The 17,633-nt window shown below is 39.6% G+C and overlaps 1 protein-coding gene across 1 annotated transcript in view; it reads left to right on the forward strand.

Moving 5' to 3' along the window:
• The window catches only part of nid2a (nidogen 2a (osteonidogen)), a 51,173-nt gene that overhangs the window by 30,360 nt on the left and 3,180 nt on the right, over positions 1-17,633 (forward strand). Inside the window, exons 18-54 of the mRNA XM_077583758.1 lie at positions 1,539-1,654; positions 1,734-1,839; positions 1,931-2,064; positions 2,133-2,238; positions 2,355-2,482; positions 2,562-2,667; positions 3,127-3,260; positions 3,337-3,442; positions 3,526-3,650; positions 3,716-3,821; positions 3,945-4,078; positions 4,170-4,275; positions 4,363-4,487; positions 4,564-4,669; positions 4,753-4,877; positions 4,954-5,059; positions 5,142-5,266; positions 5,335-5,440; positions 5,557-5,684; positions 5,761-5,866; positions 5,957-6,081; positions 6,157-6,262; positions 6,352-6,476; positions 6,549-6,654; positions 6,753-6,877; positions 6,950-7,055; positions 7,154-7,278; positions 8,627-8,732; positions 8,827-8,951; positions 9,024-9,129; positions 9,234-9,361; positions 9,515-9,620; positions 11,254-11,383; positions 12,727-12,827; positions 12,910-13,082; positions 13,174-13,303; positions 13,391-13,562. Of these exons, the coding sequence (XP_077439884.1) occupies positions 1,539-1,654; positions 1,734-1,839; positions 1,931-2,064; positions 2,133-2,238; positions 2,355-2,482; positions 2,562-2,667; positions 3,127-3,260; positions 3,337-3,442; positions 3,526-3,650; positions 3,716-3,821; positions 3,945-4,078; positions 4,170-4,275; positions 4,363-4,487; positions 4,564-4,669; positions 4,753-4,877; positions 4,954-5,059; positions 5,142-5,266; positions 5,335-5,440; positions 5,557-5,684; positions 5,761-5,866; positions 5,957-6,081; positions 6,157-6,262; positions 6,352-6,476; positions 6,549-6,654; positions 6,753-6,877; positions 6,950-7,055; positions 7,154-7,278; positions 8,627-8,732; positions 8,827-8,951; positions 9,024-9,129; positions 9,234-9,361; positions 9,515-9,620; positions 11,254-11,383; positions 12,727-12,827; positions 12,910-13,082; positions 13,174-13,303; positions 13,391-13,562 (4,429 nt within the window). The remainder of the gene's footprint in view (positions 1-1,538; positions 1,655-1,733; positions 1,840-1,930; positions 2,065-2,132; positions 2,239-2,354; positions 2,483-2,561; positions 2,668-3,126; positions 3,261-3,336; positions 3,443-3,525; positions 3,651-3,715; positions 3,822-3,944; positions 4,079-4,169; positions 4,276-4,362; positions 4,488-4,563; positions 4,670-4,752; positions 4,878-4,953; positions 5,060-5,141; positions 5,267-5,334; positions 5,441-5,556; positions 5,685-5,760; positions 5,867-5,956; positions 6,082-6,156; positions 6,263-6,351; positions 6,477-6,548; positions 6,655-6,752; positions 6,878-6,949; positions 7,056-7,153; positions 7,279-8,626; positions 8,733-8,826; positions 8,952-9,023; positions 9,130-9,233; positions 9,362-9,514; positions 9,621-11,253; positions 11,384-12,726; positions 12,828-12,909; positions 13,083-13,173; positions 13,304-13,390; positions 13,563-17,633) is intronic.

The raw sequence follows: 17,633 nt of genomic DNA on the forward strand, positions 1-17,633 counted from the left end.
CATGTCCTTTTCAACCTACAATCAATTGAATGCTTTACAAAGATAATATATCTACTGTTCAAAATGTTAACCTTGTTTTTGTTGTTGTTTGTTGCAAATATTCACTCATTTTGAGTTTGATACCTGCAACACATTCCAAAAAGCTGGGACAGCGTCATGTTTACCAGTGTGTTACGTCACCTTTCCTTTTAACAACACTTTATTAGAATTTGGGAACTGAGAACACCAATTGTTGAAGATATGATGTATACGGAATGCTTAACCATTCTTGCTTGATGTACAACTTAACTTGCTCAATAGTCTGGGGTCTTTGTTGTAATATTTTGGACTTCATAATGTGCCACACGTGTTCTATTAGGAGACAGGTCTAGCTAGTAGTCGCACCCTTTCACTACAAAGCTACGCTGTTGTAACACATGCAGAATGTGATTTGGCATTGTCTTGCTGAAACAAGCAGGGGCATCCATGAAGCATATGTTTCTCCTAAACCTGTATGTATGTACCTTTCAGTGTTAATGGTGCATTCACAGATGTGCAAGTTACCCATGCCATGGGCATTAACCCCCACACCCCCCCCCCATACCATCACAGATGCTGGCTTTTGAACTTTGCGCTGATTGCAATCCGGATGGTCCTTTTCCTCTTTGGCCTGGAGGACACAAGTCCGTGATTTCTAAAAAACTTTTTGAAACATGGACTCGTCAGACCACAGCATCCATATCCACTTTGGGTCATTTATGGGTGTTGGTGATATGGCTTCTGCTTTTGGTGGTGAAGTTTTAACTTGCATTTGTAGATGTAGCGACAGGCTGTGTTAATTGGCAATGGTTTGTTAAACAGTTGGACTATTTGCTCAAGCAGTTGTTCATAAAGTGTTGAGTTTGTTTTTTAATAGGAGATTATTTTTTAAAACAACTCAACAACTACTTATATTTTGCTCAAAAATTGATAAACTAATTTTAGTTGTCTTGGATATAGCACTCAGAGTAAGGATAAAGTAATAGTGATCAAAGTACTGGAGTTTTCTGTGAAACTATATTTTGTCCAAGGTGGTTTCCATCCCACTCCTGCTGCAGATCTGTTTGTAACTAATATAACTGACATGTATACGCATTGAGTATGACATTCAGATTATATGAACAGTAACTCAAAAATGCAGTGCAGTGGAAGCATACATATCGCCTGAGGTAATGAAATACCAGAAAATTGCAGCCAGATATATTTTCGAAGGTCCCACAAACTGGAGATGTTTGGGGAAAATTGGACATTTGAACACCTTACAGTTGGTGATAGTTTTTCACTTCAGATCATCCACTTTGATGAATGTGATTGGAAAGGAAAATTCTTCTCCTGAGCATTCAAGAACCTCTCTGACAAATGTTCTGTTTTGGGCAAATTCCTCAAAACACACTCCAATATCTTGGACAAAGTTCCTACAACTGTGTGGAATTAGAAGATGTCATACAAGCAGTCATTTTCTTCACACACTGTACACTCATTTAAAAAATGGCCTAATTACCATTCATACTTGTCTGCAGGGCAGACAGATGGTACTAAAAGCCAGTGTGAGAAGCATAGAGACAGTCTACAGAGTGGGCCTGTTGGGGTTTTTATCCCTCAATGCGACTCTGATGGACGATACAGACCACTACAGGTGGGTAATGAGAGCCAAAAATAGATTTTTGACCACTGACCAAAAAGTGGAGCTCAAAAGGTTGATTACTCATTGGCAGTGCCATGGCTCCTCGGGACATTGTTGGTGTGTGGACAATAGGGGGCAAGAGAGAGCAGGAACCAGGACTCCTCCTGGTATGGCACCAACGGACTGTGACAGACATGGTGAGGAGCGCATCCAATAAAGCTCAGTGGCGTGTACACATATTGTCATCATTTCAAATTCAAATGTTGTGTTTGCTTCTGAACCAACCAGAGCAACCACAACAGCCTAAAACCCAGTGTGAACAGCACAGAGACAGTGTACAGACCGCCAGTCCAGAGGGTTTTCCTCTAGTGGGAGCCTTTGTACCTGAGTGTAATGCTAACGGGCAGTACACTCCACAACAGGTAAGCCCTTTTTCAATTGTAGACACAATATGTTTATCGTGATATGTTTTTAAATCTTGCTATTTCAGTGTCATGGCTCTACTGGACATTGTTGGTGCGTGGACAACCAAGGACAGGAAAGACTTGGAACCAGAACGCCACCTGGTACAACTCCCATCGACTGTGAGAGACCGGGTACGAAACAGAGTTGAGCGGAAAGACATATTTTGCTGTCATTGTCATGCGTTACATGATGGAAGTTTTGTTGTCGTGAAAAATTCTTGTGCTGTCCACTCTCTAAAATGTCTTAGATGAGCATCCTAAAAGCCACTGTGAGCACCACAGAGACAGCGTGCAAACCACCAGTCCAGAAGGTTATCCAATCGTGGGAGCCTTTGTACCTCAGTGTGATGCTAATGGGCAGTACATGGCACTGCAGGTCAGGAGAAGATTTAACATTTGATTCCATCTAACACATATCATCTTCACCAAATTAACAACATCCATGCATCACACAGTGTCACGGTTCGACTGGGCATTGTTGGTGTGTGGACAGCCAGGGACAAGAAAGACCCGGAACCAGAACAAGGCCTGGTGCACCACCCACAGACTGTGACAAACCAGGTGAGAAAAGGGAAAGTACACACAGAAAGATGGACCTCTTCCACAAAGCTAGGTTGTTAAGCTGTCGTGCTCCTGGCAGTATAAGAAGCACTGCAGCAGATGAAAACAAAAAAAAAAGAAGCACTGCAGCAGATGTATTGTTTTATTACGTCACGAGGCGTTCCTTGCTCAACGTCGAGCTTAGTTCGTCGTAATTCCTCAACTCAAACAGGCATCAACTTGTAAGTGGTGCTCCCATGAGGTCATCAGGTAATTACTTGAAAATGTCTGGAGAAAAGGGGTGATATAATTACTATAAACACATGCATGTGCATGGGTGTGATAAGAAAAGGCTCAGCGTTTAGTTTGTATCCAGCTCTAAAGTGAGTACACAGAAAAAATTAACAGATATTTTAGTACTTTCAAAAATATTCAGGATACTTTTACACAACAAGATCTCTAACTGTCTTTCACAACCAGAAGAACCAGATCATGCAAAAACCCACTGTGAGCGTCACAGAGACAATGTGCAGACCACCAGTCCTGAGGGTTATCCTGTAGTTGGGGCCTTTGCGCCTCAGTGTGATGCAAACGGACAATATACGCCACAACAGGTAAATACTGTAGGATTAAGGCATTAGTATGTCTTTTATATATTTTGTTGAGACTAAGACCTAATGTGTATTTTAGTGTCACGGCTCTACTGGACATTGTTGGTGTGTGGACAGTCAAGGACAAGAAAGACCTGGTACCAGAACTTCTCCTGGTGCAACACTCGTCGACTGTGACAAACCAGGTGTCAAAGCTAAACATTTTCCTTGAACAACTTTGTTTTCTAATATCGCCATTGATTATATAACTTTGCGTCATCATTTCCAGAGCAACCGAAAAGCCAGTGCGAGCAGCACAGAGACCGTGTACAGACCATCAGTCCAGAGGGTTATCCACTTGTGGGGGCCTTTGTACCTCAGTGTAATGCTAACGGACATTACATACCTCTACAGGTAAATTAATTTATATCGGAATTTACTGTATGATATGTTTTATTAAATGTTATTGCTCATTTCAGTGTCACGGCTCTACTGGACATTGTTGGTGTGTAGACAGCCAAGGACAGGAAAGACTGGGAACGAGAACTCCACCTGGTACAACACCCACTGACTGTGACAAACAAGGTGTGCAAAAGCCAAATCCTTCACAATATGTAAAGTATATAGTACAATAGCAGAATACTGCTGTCTTATATTTTTTTAATCATATGGTTGGCTCGAACCTGTATTGTTCAATCAATGTAATAGAAGAACCGGAACGTCTTAAAAGCCATTGTGAGCAGCACAGGGACAGTGTACAGACCACCAGTCCAGAGGGTTATCCAATCGTGGGAGCCTTCGTACCTCAGTGTGACGCTAATGGACAGTACACTCCTCAACAGGTACATTCGAGTTGGGTTGAATTACTATACATATATTTTGTATATCACCAATATGACTAAAACATATAACGCAATATATTGTTCATTTTAGTGTCACGGTTCTAGTGGACATTGTTGGTGTGTGGACAACAAAGGACAAGAAAAACCTGGTACTAGAACTCCTCCTGGTGCAACACCTATCGACTGTGAAAAACCAGGTGCAAAAGCTAACTTTCCTGTTGTTTACACTCCATGAGGTCGTTTATGGTTTCAGTTCAAGTTTAACTTTGCAATGTTATTTCTAGAGCGTCCTAAAAGCCACTGTGAGTTGCACAGAGACAGTATACAGACCACCAGTCCAGAGGGTTATCCATTAGTGGGAGCCTTCGTACCTCAATGTGATGCTAACGGACATTACACTCCTCAACAGGTACAATTCTAGACGATTTCATACATTGTGTCTTTTGTATATCATCAATCTGACTAAAACAAATTGTCTATTCTAGTGTCACGGTTCTAGTGGACATTGTTGGTGTGTAAACAGCCAAGGAAAAGAAAAAGCTGGTACGAGAACTCCACCAGGTGTAACACCCATCGACTGTGACAAACCAGGTTCCAAAGTTTAACTTGTCATTACACTCTGATGACTCTTTTATATTTTCATTTGAAGTATAAGTTAACAATGTTATTTCTAGAGCGTCCTAAAAGCCACTGTGAGTTGCACAGAGACAGTATACAGACCACCAGTCCAGAAGGTTATCCATTAGTGGGAGCCTTCGTACCTCAGTGTGATGCTAACGGACAGTACACTCCTCAACAGGTACAATTCTAGACAATTTGAGGCATTGTGTCTTTTATATATTACCAATCTGACTAAAATTAATTGTGTATTCTAGTGTCACGGTTCTACTGGACATTGTTGGTGTGTGGACAGCCAAGGACAAGAAAGATCTGGAACTAGAACCCCTCCTGATGCAACACCTTTTGACTGTGACAAACCAGGTACAAAAGCTAACTCGTGTTTATGCTCTATGATGGCTCTTAAGTTTTCAATTGAAGTTTATCTTTGCAATGTTATCTCTAGAACGTCCTAAAAGCCACTGTGAGTTGCACAGAGACAGAATACAGACCACCAGTCCAGAGGGTTATCCACTAGTGGGAGCCTTTGTACCTGAGTGTGATGCTAACGGGCAGTACACTCCACAACAGGTAAGCCCTTTTTCAATTGTAGACACAATATGTTTATCGTGATATGTTTTTAAATCTTGCTGTTTCAGTGTCATGGCTCTACTGGACATTGTTGGTGCGTGGACAACCAAGGACAGGAAAGACATGGAACCAGAACGCCACCTGGTACAACTCCCATCGACTGTGAGAGACCAAGTACGAAACAGAGTTGAGCGGAAATACATATTTTGCTGTCATTGTCATGCATTACATGATGGAAGTTTTGTTGTTGTGACAAATTCTTGTGCTGTCCACTCTCTAAAATGTCTTAGATGAGCATCCTAAAAGCCACTGTGAGCACCACAGAGACAGCGTGCAAACCACCAGTCCAGAAGGTTATCCAATCGTGGGAGCCTTTGTACCTCAGTGTGATGCTAATGGGCAGTACACTCATCAACAGGTACAATTCTAGACAATTTGAGGCATTGTGTCTTTTGTATATTACCAATCTGACTACAACGAATTGTGTATTCTAGTGTCACGGTTCTAGTGGACATTGTTGGTGTGTGGACAGCCAAGGACAAGAAAGATCTGGTACGAGAACTCCTCCTGGTGTAACACCCTTCGACTGTGACAAACCAGGTGCCTAAGTTTAATTTGACCGTTTTTTACACAATGTGATGACAATCTTAAATTTTTAATTGAAGTATAACTTCACAATGCCATTTGTAGAACGTCCCAAAAGCCACTGTGAGCAACACAGAGACAGTATTCAGACCACCAGTCCAGAGGGTTATCCCATATTGGGCGCCTTTGTACCTCATTGTGATGCTAATGGACAGTACACTCTTCAACAGGTACTTTCTCAGCAGTTTGATGTAATATGTATTTTGTGTATCATCTATGTGACTAAAACAAATTGTGTATTTTAGTGTCACGGTTCTAGTGGTCATTGTTGGTGCGTGGACAGCCAAGGACAAGAAAGATCTGGTACGAGAACTCCATCAGGTGTAACACCCGTCGACTGTGACAAACCAGGTGCCCATGTTTAACCTTCTCTTGTCTTAACATTCTGATGACTCTTTTATATTTTCAATTCAAGTAAAACTTCACAATGTAATTTTTAGAACATCCTAAAAGCCACTGTGAGCAACACAGAGACAGTATTCAGACCACCAGCCCAGAGGGTTATCCATTAGTGGGCGCCTTTGTACCTCAATGTGATGCTAATGGACAGTACACTCTTCAACAGGTACTTTCTCAGCAGTTTGACGCATTATGTATTTTGTATATCTAGTTAACTAAAACCAATTGTGTATTTTAGTGTCACGGTTCTAGTGGACATTGTTGGTGCGTGGACAGTCAAGGACAAGAAAGACCTGGTACTAGAACTCCTCCTGGTGTAACACCCGTCGACTGTGACAAACCAGGTGCTAAAGCTAAACCTTTGTTTGTGTATACATTCGATGGATTTGCTATTGGTTCTTGTACTTACAATCCATGCGTAACTTTGCAATGTAATCTCTAGAACTTCCTAAAAGTCACTGTGAGCAGCATAGAGACAGTATTCAGACCACCAGCCCAGAGGGTTATCCCATATTGGGCGCCTTTGTACCTCAATGTGATGCTAATGGACAGTACACTCTTCAACAGGTATTTTCGCAGCAGTTTGACACATTATGTATTTTGTATATCTAGTTAACTAAAACATATTATGTATTTTAGTGTCACGGTTCTAGTGGACATTGTTGGTGCGTGGACAGTCAAGGACAAGAAAGACCTGGTACTAGAACTCCTCCTGGTGTAACACCCGTCGACTGTGACAAACCAGGTGCTAAAGCTAAACCTTTGTTTGTGTATACATTCGATGGATTTGCTATTGGTTCTTGTACTTACAATCCATGCGTAATTTTGCAATGTAATCTCTAGAACTTCCTAAAAGTCACTGTGAGCAGCATAGAGACAGTGTGCAGACCACCAGCCCAGAGGGTTATCCCATATTGGGAGTCTTTGTGCCTCAGTGTGGTGCTAATGGACAGTACACACCTCAGCAGGTAAATACAATAAGGCTCATCTCATGAATGTGTTTTTTTTTTCAAGTCATGTGTCATCAATATTTGCCAAGATTGGTTGACAGAGTCTCCTTTCTGATCTTAAATGGACACTTCCTTAACTGAATCACAGGATATTGAGCCATATTCTATTCCTGCAATGCAGATTCCAAGTAAAGTTAATGTAAACGTTAGAAGATAGCATTCTTTGTAAGAGACCACTAAATTTCAAGAAGAGCAAGGATATTGGAACTGGTAGACTTAAAGTAGATGTGAATGAGACTTAATATTTAATTGCAAATATTTTACTTGTAATAACTACATCATGCCTGTGACCCATCGATATCATTGAACTTTGGCATTCTTCCTTTGTGGTGATTTTTCAAACATCCGCCACAGCCTTTAGTTGTTGTTTGTTGCTACCTTCTTTTGAAAAAAATAAAAAATAAATAAATAAATAAAAAATTAAATTAAAAAGTCTAAATCAAAGTTCTATAGGGTTTCTATAGGGTCAAGAATTCCACTTCTGGTGAACTCCCTTGTTTTGGCAGTGTGTCTTGCAACATGTTGAAGGAGTTTTAACTCATTCACTGCCATTGACGACTATAGACGTAAAAAATTATTTTGAACTATTTCTATTAGTTTCACACACAAAAAAAATTGAAAAAAATGTATTGTACATTTAGAACAGATATAAAATTTGTGATTAATCTTTAGTGTACTAAAATTAACTAAAATTTTTATCGCCTGATGCCCCTAAAAAAAATAAAAAAATAAATATATCAAAAATTAGGGATGTCAGACGTTTAAATTTTTTAATTGTAATTGATCGCATGACTTCAAAAGGTAACTCACGATAATCTGTTCTAAACGTACAATATTTGTTTTTATGTTTTCATACTCTTGTTTACAAAAGTGGAAAAAAAATGTGAAACTAATAGAAATAGTTCAAATGAATTTTTGACGTCTATAGCCGTCAATGGCAGTGAATGAGTTAATTAGGTTGTATATTCCTTTAAATTGGCAAACAAATGGTTTCTATAGACTCCCGCGTTTGTTTTTCTGCTGCCATCCTGTCTTACTTTATAAATGAAGATTAAGGAGCCATGATGGGCCCAAACCACGACATTACCTTCAATGAAATCCACAGATGGGCTTGTTTTTTGTTGTCGTTGTTTTGTTTTTTAGATCATGAGCAGAACATTTCTTTCATAAAGTTTTAGCCTTTCTATCACTCTAGTGAACAAGAATGTCTGGCCAACCATTTCAGCACAATCCCCTCAATTGGATATTGATATTTCATAAATATGGATGGAAGAATGGTTGGACTGAAACATGACGTTTGTACTAGTGTCACGGTTCCAGTGGACACTGTTGGTGTGTGGACAACCAAGGACAGGAACGACCTGGAACCAGAACTCCTCCTGGTGCAACACCTATTGAATGTGACAACCAAGGTCTTAACTTGAATGTTTTCTAATGTTTATATGCAAGAAGGAATGTATTAAATAAAATGGCCATCCAATGTGCTATACAAATTGTATTTGCTAGGACGTCCTAAAAGCCACTGTGAGCAACACAGAGACAGTATTCAGACCACCAGTCCAGAGGGTCAACCCATACTGGGAGCCTTCGTACCTCAATGTGATACTAATGGACGGTACACACCTCAACAGGTAAGCACTTTTTAAACTAGAGACATAATGTCTTAACCGTATGATGATTTTAAATGTTATTGCTCATTTCAGTGTCACGGCTCTACTGGACATTGTTGGTGTGTGGACAACCAAGGACAGGAAAGACCTGGAACAAGAACTCCACCTGCTACAACACCCTTCGACTGTGAGAAACCGGGTAAGAAATAGACTTTCAGCAGAAAACTATTTTGTTTTTTACTTTCATTTTCTTGAATGTTATGTTGGTGGACATTTCAACAATTCTGTCAATCCAATTTTCAGATGAACGTCCAAAAACTCACTGTGAACACCACAGAGCAAGTGTAAAGCCCACCAGTCCAGAAGGTTATCCACTAGTGGGAGTCTTTGTACCTCAATGTGATGCTAACGGACAGTACACTTCACAACAGGTAAATTCAACAAGGTTTCATACATTTGCCTTTTTTTTTTTATAGATACAAATCACCTTTTTTTCACTTGCATTTTTATGAACTAATAATGGAACGTGCTATTCCATTATTACTTGCATTATCATATCAAATCATTATAATTCCTTCGCTTAGTGCCATAGTTCCATTGGTCAATGTTGGTGTGTGGACAGCAACGGTCAAGAGAGAGCAGGAACAAGAACTCCACCTGGTGTTTCTCCTATAGATTGTAACGGTCCTGGTAAGATGAGACCATTCTTCCACTACACATTTCATGCCCTCTTGGATGTTTTTGTCTTGGCCCTAATGGCCTCACTCATCCTCTCCTTGAGGTACACACACATGCACACGTGTCGGCTAAAAGCAGTTCTTGCTGTAAACTACTTTTATGACTGTCCAAACATCTTCAGGGTTTGTCTTGTGGGAAGACGGATTGACTATTTCCTTGGCAACCAAACTATAAGCAAACCCTTTTTCAGGGGGATTCCTCTTTCCTAAAAGGTTCTCGTCACCTGACATTCAAATTTCGGCTTCTGCTTATATCATATTTACAAACCACCATCATCATCTTCCATCTGGACACATACGCAGTCTTTCATGAGAACCAGCTGCAGCTTTTAATGTTATCTAATAAAGTGAGTTATTGGAGGGAATTTACAAGGTAAACACAAAGGCAAGACAAAGTGTGTGTGTGTCAACAAGGGGACACCCCACATGATTCGTCACACACTTCTCATATACTGTAGATTTGATATACTGTAAAGTCAAGCCAGAAACACCATGGAAATATTTCTCAACGGTTGAATCAAGACAGCTGGAATCTTCTTGTTTGTTGAGGACATTTCACCTTTTTAATGCAATAAGCTTCCTCAGTTTTAGATTTTAGGTGTGGAGTCTCTAGTGGTTGCGTCTGACTTTGCATACCAACCAGTCATTAACTTTTCTGGTAGCAAAATAACTCCTTAGTGGCCACTATTCCCATGGAATGAAACAATCTTTGTGAGGAGGGATGCCAGGACATGGTTGTCTTGAAAAAAAATTATCCAAACTCTAAAAATAGTTGGGTCAAAAATAACCCAATTTGGGTCAAAATGGGACTGAGCCACTGCGTCCAACTCTAGTTAGGTCAACTAGAGTGTAGATTCTAAAAACCGTTGAGTCAAAAATAACCTAATATGGGTCAAAAAGTGACCGACCCAACTTTTGGGTTTTTTCGTTTAGCTAAAAAAAAAACCCTTTGTTTTGTTTTTGGGTTCAAAGCGAGACTGACTTGCTACTTGGGTCAATATGACGCAACATTCGTGGTTGCTTTTTACAAAATGACCCAATTTTCTCGGGGGTTGTTTTGTACAAAACGACCTAATGTTCCAAGTAGAGTATACAGTCTGGCCAAAAATAACCCAGTATGGTTCGGTATCGGTTTGTCATTTAGCACAAAAAATGTGGTTATTTTTGGTGGATCAAAACAGGACCAACCCGCTACTTGGGTGAGTTTGAGACAATTTTTGAGAGGTTGTTTTGTACAAAATGACCCAGAAAGTTGGGTCAAATTCAGCCAAATAACAGGTCGGTCTCATTTTGATCCAAAGTGGGTTATTTTTGACCCAACTGTTTTTAGAGTGCAGATCAAGAGAACCTTATCATCACCACTCACCAGAGACATAAGGAGGGAAACACGGCACATCTAAAACGTAGAACTGAAGAAGCCTTTTGGATTTAAGTTGAAGCATGTTCCATAAACAAGAAGATTCAACCTTGGCGGATCATCATGACCTGGATGACTGCAAATCTACACAGACACCCTGAGAATAAGCTCAAGGGATGACAATAAATCCAAACTGAGATATTTCGCTTTGTTGACATGTCTCTCGCAGTCCACGTGGCTCCGACCGAGCGTCCCGAGAGTGTGTGCGAGCGCTGGAGGAGCAGTTTAATGGAGCATTATGGTGGGAAGCCAGAGCCGCAACAATACTTGCCCCAGTGTGAGCCAGATGGACAGTTCAGGTACTTCCTCGCTCACATTATACTAGCCGGTTATGTAGTTGACAAAAGCACTCACATTCTTAAAGAGTTCAGAGAGTTCACCCCACGATATAACAACTTGAGCGCCTACATTTGCATCCGTGGTTATCTGGCGCAATTGCAATTAGCTAGGCAGCTATGTCTACACCCTGAAAATGGGATTGTCCACTTTAGAGCACCTTGTTGTAGGCTGTGAGTGTGCGCTTATCATGCAAAGACAGGCAGAAGATCAAAGTTTTTTTAAATTTTTTTAAGTCTGACTTTTGACAGCGAGCATGTGGAAAGGGGCCGCATATTGGCTGCTTTAGAGCGCCTCGTTGTCACAGCACGGAAAAGCCCTGCAACACCCTGATGGCATCTTAAAAACTGTATGCAGCTTTGTATAGGCCAGGGGTTAGCAACCTTTATTGTCAAGAGCCATTTTAGGCCAAATTAATAATCCAAAATCTGTCTAGAGACCCAAAACATTTTTACATTGTGATGAATGAAAGTGTGTTAGTGTTAGTCTAATGTACTGAGGGACCAAGAGCTAATTAAAGCTGCACCACAACACAAAAATATGAGAGTAGCATCCATTTTGTAGACATTAATATTCTTCAACCTTTTGTATTCCGTTTTGGGATTTATTTATTTACTCTGGTTGTATTTGTTCATTTTCTGTCAAATTTCTGACATTTTTGGCAATTTTATGGACATATTATGGTAATTTTCTGCCTCTCTTCTTCCTTTTTGGACATTTCATGGCTATTTTTTTTTATTCCCTGCGTTTTTTGCTATAAATTTGCTGACATTTGGTGTTTTTATTTCTTCTTTTGTTTTTGTACATTTTATGGTTACTTTTTGAACGCTTTCTTTTCTGCCTTTTTTCATTCAGTTCTCTGTCATTTTTGGCAATTTCATGGACAATTATGCTAATTTTCTGCTTTTCTTCTTCCTTTTTTGACATTTAAAGTCACTTTTTAGACATTAAAAAAAAAAACTTTTTCATCCACCATATGCCTCTCTTTTTCTGACAACTTTGGACACTGACATATTTTTTTTAAAATATTTTACTATTATTTTTTATTTAATCATTAATTTATTTAAAGAAGATTTTATCTTTAAAAAATTAATATGTGAAAAAATAATAATTTCTACAAAAATATTTAGCCACAGGAGAGGGACTAAAGAGCCATATGTGAATATAATATATGATATATATAATATGAAAATACTAGACAAAGTAGCATCTATTTTCAAAGTAAAAAAAAACTTAAACACAGTAACAAAGTACAAATTATTTGCAGTATCACCCCATCTTGTTGAATTCTTCTCTATCCTCTCAGTCCAGTCCAGTGCTATGGGGGGACCACCTACTGCTGGTGTGTGGACCAGGATGGGCGAGAAGTTCCCGGCACTCGGTCAAATGACGTCGTCAAGCCTGCATGTGCGCGTTGGATCCTCCCTGCTGCATCTTGTGTCGAAACCTCCCGATATACCTGACAACTTTTACCCCCCATTTGTTGCAGGCCTTCCCTCAGTGGCCCCGCCAACCGTGCGGCCATTACCCCGCCCGGATGTGACCCCTCCCCTTAACGCTGATATCACACTGCTGTATGCACAGGGACAGAAAATAGGAGCACTTCCTCTCAATGGGACCAGACTAGACGCTAGCCGGTCCAGGACACTACTGGCGCTACATGTAAATGGACACGTTGGCGTGATTGACTTTTTTATAAATATCATCCATCTAATGATCAATTCCATTTGTGTGTGTGTGTGTGTGTGTGTAGGGCTCCATAGTTGTTGGTCTGTCTTATGACTGCAAGCAGAACCAAGTATATTGGACAGATTTGTCTGCACGGACCATTAATAGAGCTTCAATGGTGCCAGGAGCGGAGCCAGAGATTCTCATCAACTCAAGTGAGTGATCACACACACACTGGCTAATGTTTTTGGATTTTTTTAAAATTGTATTAATTTTTTTTTAAACTGATCTGCTCCTTGTAGATCTGGTCAGTCCAGAGGGCTTGGCTGTGGATGTCAATCGAAGGCTGATGTTCTGGGTGGACTCCAACCCCGACCTGATCGAAAGGTCCAACTTGGACGGCAGCGATAGGAGGACGCTTTTTGACACAGACTTGGTCAACCCCCGGGCCATCATCGTGGTCTCATCCACGGGGTAAGATTCACTGTTTTCCTCTTACTGAACCTCCTCAGTAGGGCTGAACAATTTTCATAAGTAATCTAATTTGAATGTTTTTTCCTCAATTTTGTGATTATGATTTAATATGCAATAATTTTTTTAAGGGTATGTATTTTTTTAACAAACAAAAGCAATAAATTAATCTGTATTACAATAAACAGTCAATTATATTACTTGTTGATAGTGATAGACCAATGTTTTTTTAAGGCTGACACCGATACCGAATATTAGTTGTCAAATAAAGCCGATATTCATTTGCAATAAAAGAAAAAATATTTGTGTCAAAATTTTAAAAATATACACTTTTTCTTTTTGTTTTGATTAAAGGCTAAAAAAAAAATATATATATATATATACTTTAATTTTAAACATATAAAGAATTGACAGATTTGTTTAAAAATTGTAACAAAAATTGCTTCCAGGGTCATCAGCATAAATTAAAGGTGGGGTCTTAAGTTTTGACTGTTTGTTTGTAAACAAACAGTTCAAAACGGACTCCTCCCATGGCTCAACCCCCCACTCTTCCCGTCAACATTGCGCCTGCCTTCAGCGACACGCCCCCCGCTCTGTGATTGGCTGGAAGGGTAGACATTGACTTTCCGTCCACAAACGTCCCTCTTATGGCAAAACACAACAAAATGGCAAAATACAGGCTGAGGGGTGGTGGTTGATGACAAAATCACCACTACACATTATCAGAAGCACAGAGGTGTTGATTGAGAAGGATTTCATGTGTATACATCCAGTGTTTATGAAGTTAATTATTTGTGAACAAAAACTTAAGACCCCACCTTTAAGCTAAATTAAAACTAACCAAGTAAATAGTTCCCTAAAGTTTTCTACTGTCAATAAAGTTTTCCAAAATTTCAACCTAATTTCTTCTTATTATTATTATTATTATTTTGAATAAAAATTATAGGGAGTTCCAACTTCCCAGTGTCCGCATCATTTTTTATAAAGTGGAAATTTAAATAGATCCATAAATGGGAAGTTCCCTGTATCTCACTGAGCGACAAATGCATGCGAATGCAGCTAATTTGGCTTTTTTTGTTAAAGGTTTCAAAATATCAAGATTGTCTGAATATGTTTGAAATGTGTTTACGACAAGTAAAAACTGTCTGTGAACATCTTAGAAATCCTGATGAAAACCCTAAATTTGCTACGTTCGCAAGCATTCGCCATCTTTCAGATTTCTAAAAAGATATTTGCCAAAATGCCAATACTGGGCCTATACTATCCCTTATTGTTGGGACCCCCCCCCCAGCCAGAACCCCACAGTGATGCAACCCAGAGGTGATCCACTGTGGAACTCTGCGCCAGCAAGGCCTGCATCTCATTTATTAGCGCTGACATCTTGTTGAGTCTGGTTTGTTCCACACTGGAGACACGGCGGCCTCCATACGAGTCCGTCACCAGCTGATAAAATTTCAATCACTGGCCTTTTTTAGTAACATGTGTTTACTCTCTGTTAGACACCGGCAAATGTTAGTGCTCTCTGTGATGGCCGCCAGGAGTCGTGAACACAGTGAGAGCGCAAGGCCGTCATCAGTCAGCTTTTCAGGAATAACATCTGCTTTTCATCAGTGCAACTAATCACAGATCATCAGCACATGTGTGTGTGTGTGTGTGGCTTAGAAAGAGGTGGAACGTGTGTTTGTGTGTTTAATCCATCATTAAACACAACAGCAATAAGTAAAATCATGAAACTTAAAATGTCTGTAACTGTTCCGTTTTTCAACCTCAGGCCATCTGTACGAACGCGTGCGTGTGTGTGCGTGTGTCATTTGACCAAAAGCCAAGCACCACAGGCAACTATTGCTTCACATGTGTACACTTATGTTCCAGCTTGTGCTCTTTGATATCAAAGCGTGCGTCTGTCACGCTTACACGCACGTCAACGCAAATGCGCCAACACACGTCCGATCCCACACACATGATGGGGGTGGGGGGGGGCAATGAAATGATGATGAACGTGAACACTCTTAGGCAAACATCTGCTCAGACATACCTTGTTTTTTAAACTGATTAATCACCACAAACTGCCTCTATGTGTGTGTTTGTAATTTGACAGCACATGTGGTGTGTGTTACTTACTTGCCACATGTACGCCATCATTGATGATGAAAAGCAAAGCAGCCACCCCACGCACGCACGCACGCACACGCACGCACACTGCCCAAAGCTGTGATCATCCCACTGACTGAGCATCTTTGATTAGCTGACTGAACTTGTTCTATTCCAAACTGCAGGGCGGTTCCCATGGATGGATATGTTGAGTGCAAAAAATAAAATTAAAAGTCTTACAATTCTGCTAGCTTTGCTCTTTCAAAAGCATAATGAAAAAACACCCCATGGTGTGTAAGGTGGACAAACCACAACACATAATGCTTCATTCTTTATATATAATTGTTATTATTATCCTGGATTGGCTGGCAACCAGTTCATGGTGTACCCCGCCCACTGCCCGAAGCCAGCTGGGATAGGCTCCAGCGCCCCCGCGACCCTTGTGAGGACAAGCGATTAAGAAAATGGATGGAAAATTGTTATTATTACTCCTTTTTTTTTTTATAAAGTGCAATATTATTGAGTGCTTTTTTCCTTATTGAGAAGAAATATTTTGAGGTGGACGGTGCCTAAACATATTAATGGCATCTTCATTTCACTATGGAAAGATGATTTGAGATGCAATTGTTTTGAGTTGTGAACAAACAGTGAGCAAATGAAGCTTGTATCTCGAGGAATTTTGGTTGATAAAACAAATTAAAATGAAAATAAATTACATTTATAAAACTAACTATAATAGTTGCAGTCCATGAGATTTCAGTGTTGATTTTATGTTTTTATTTTGTTTTTATTACAATCTAAAAACAGCTGGGTAAAAATAACCCTATTATGGATAAAAAATGGACCGATCCACTATGGTTATGGTTCAATTTGACCCAACTTTCTTGGTTGTTTTATCCAACCCAAAGTAGGGTCAAATTGACCCAAGTCAAAGATCTGACCCAACTTTATGGGTTGTTATATAAAAAATGGCAAAACACATTTTTTTTACCCAACATTGGCTCAAATGGATCCAAGTAGAAGATCTGACTCAACTTTCTGTTTTGTTTTTATTTATTTTTTTAAATTACCCCATTTTCAAATTGACCCAAGTAAAGGGTCTGACCTAACTTTATGGCTCATTATATGCAAAATGACCCTTTTTGTGGAAAACAATCCAGAAAGTTGAGTCAAAATAACCCAAGTAGAGGATCTAACCCAACTTTCTAGGGTTTTTTATAGAAAACGACCCACTTTTTAACCTAATGTTGGGTCAAATTGACCCAAGTCGAGGGTCTGACCTAACTTTATGGATCATTATATGCAAAATGACCCTTTTTGTGCAAAACAATCCAGAAAGTTGAATCAAAATGACCCAAGTAAAGGATCTAACCCAACTTTCTGGGGTATTTTATAGAAAATTACCCAATTTTTGACCCAGAGGTGGGTCAAACTGACCCAAATAAACGATCCAACACAACTTTCTTGGTTGTTTTATCCAAAATGACCCAAAGTAGGGTCCAATTAATTGACCCAAGTCGAGGATCTGAACCAACTTTATGGCTCATTATATGCAAAATGGCAAAAATAAAAATAATTGTTTCCCAACGTTGGGTCAAATTGATCCAAGTAGAAGATCTGACCTAACTTTATGGATCATTATATGCAAAATGACCCTTTTTTGTGCAAAACATTTCAGAAAGTTGAGTCAAAATGACCCAAGTAGAGGATCTAACCCAATTTTCTGGGTTATTTTATAGAAAATTACCCAATTTTTGACCCAAATGTGAGTCAAACTGACCCAAACTAGACGATCCAACCCAACTTTATGGGTTGTTTTATACAATATGACCCAATTTTTTACCCAAAGTTGGGTCAAATTGACTCAAGTAGAGGATCTGTCCATTTTGGACCCAAAATAGGGTTGTTTTTGACCCAACTGTAGTGTACTGTACTGTTCGGTTGTATGGGAATTATAGTTTACTTAATTACACAATATTTGTG

The sequence above is a fragment of the Vanacampus margaritifer genome, chromosome 1, assembly GCF_051991255.1.
Source record: "Vanacampus margaritifer isolate UIUO_Vmar chromosome 1, RoL_Vmar_1.0, whole genome shotgun sequence".
In the NCBI taxonomy this organism is placed as follows: Eukaryota; Metazoa; Chordata; class Actinopteri; order Syngnathiformes; family Syngnathidae; genus Vanacampus; species Vanacampus margaritifer.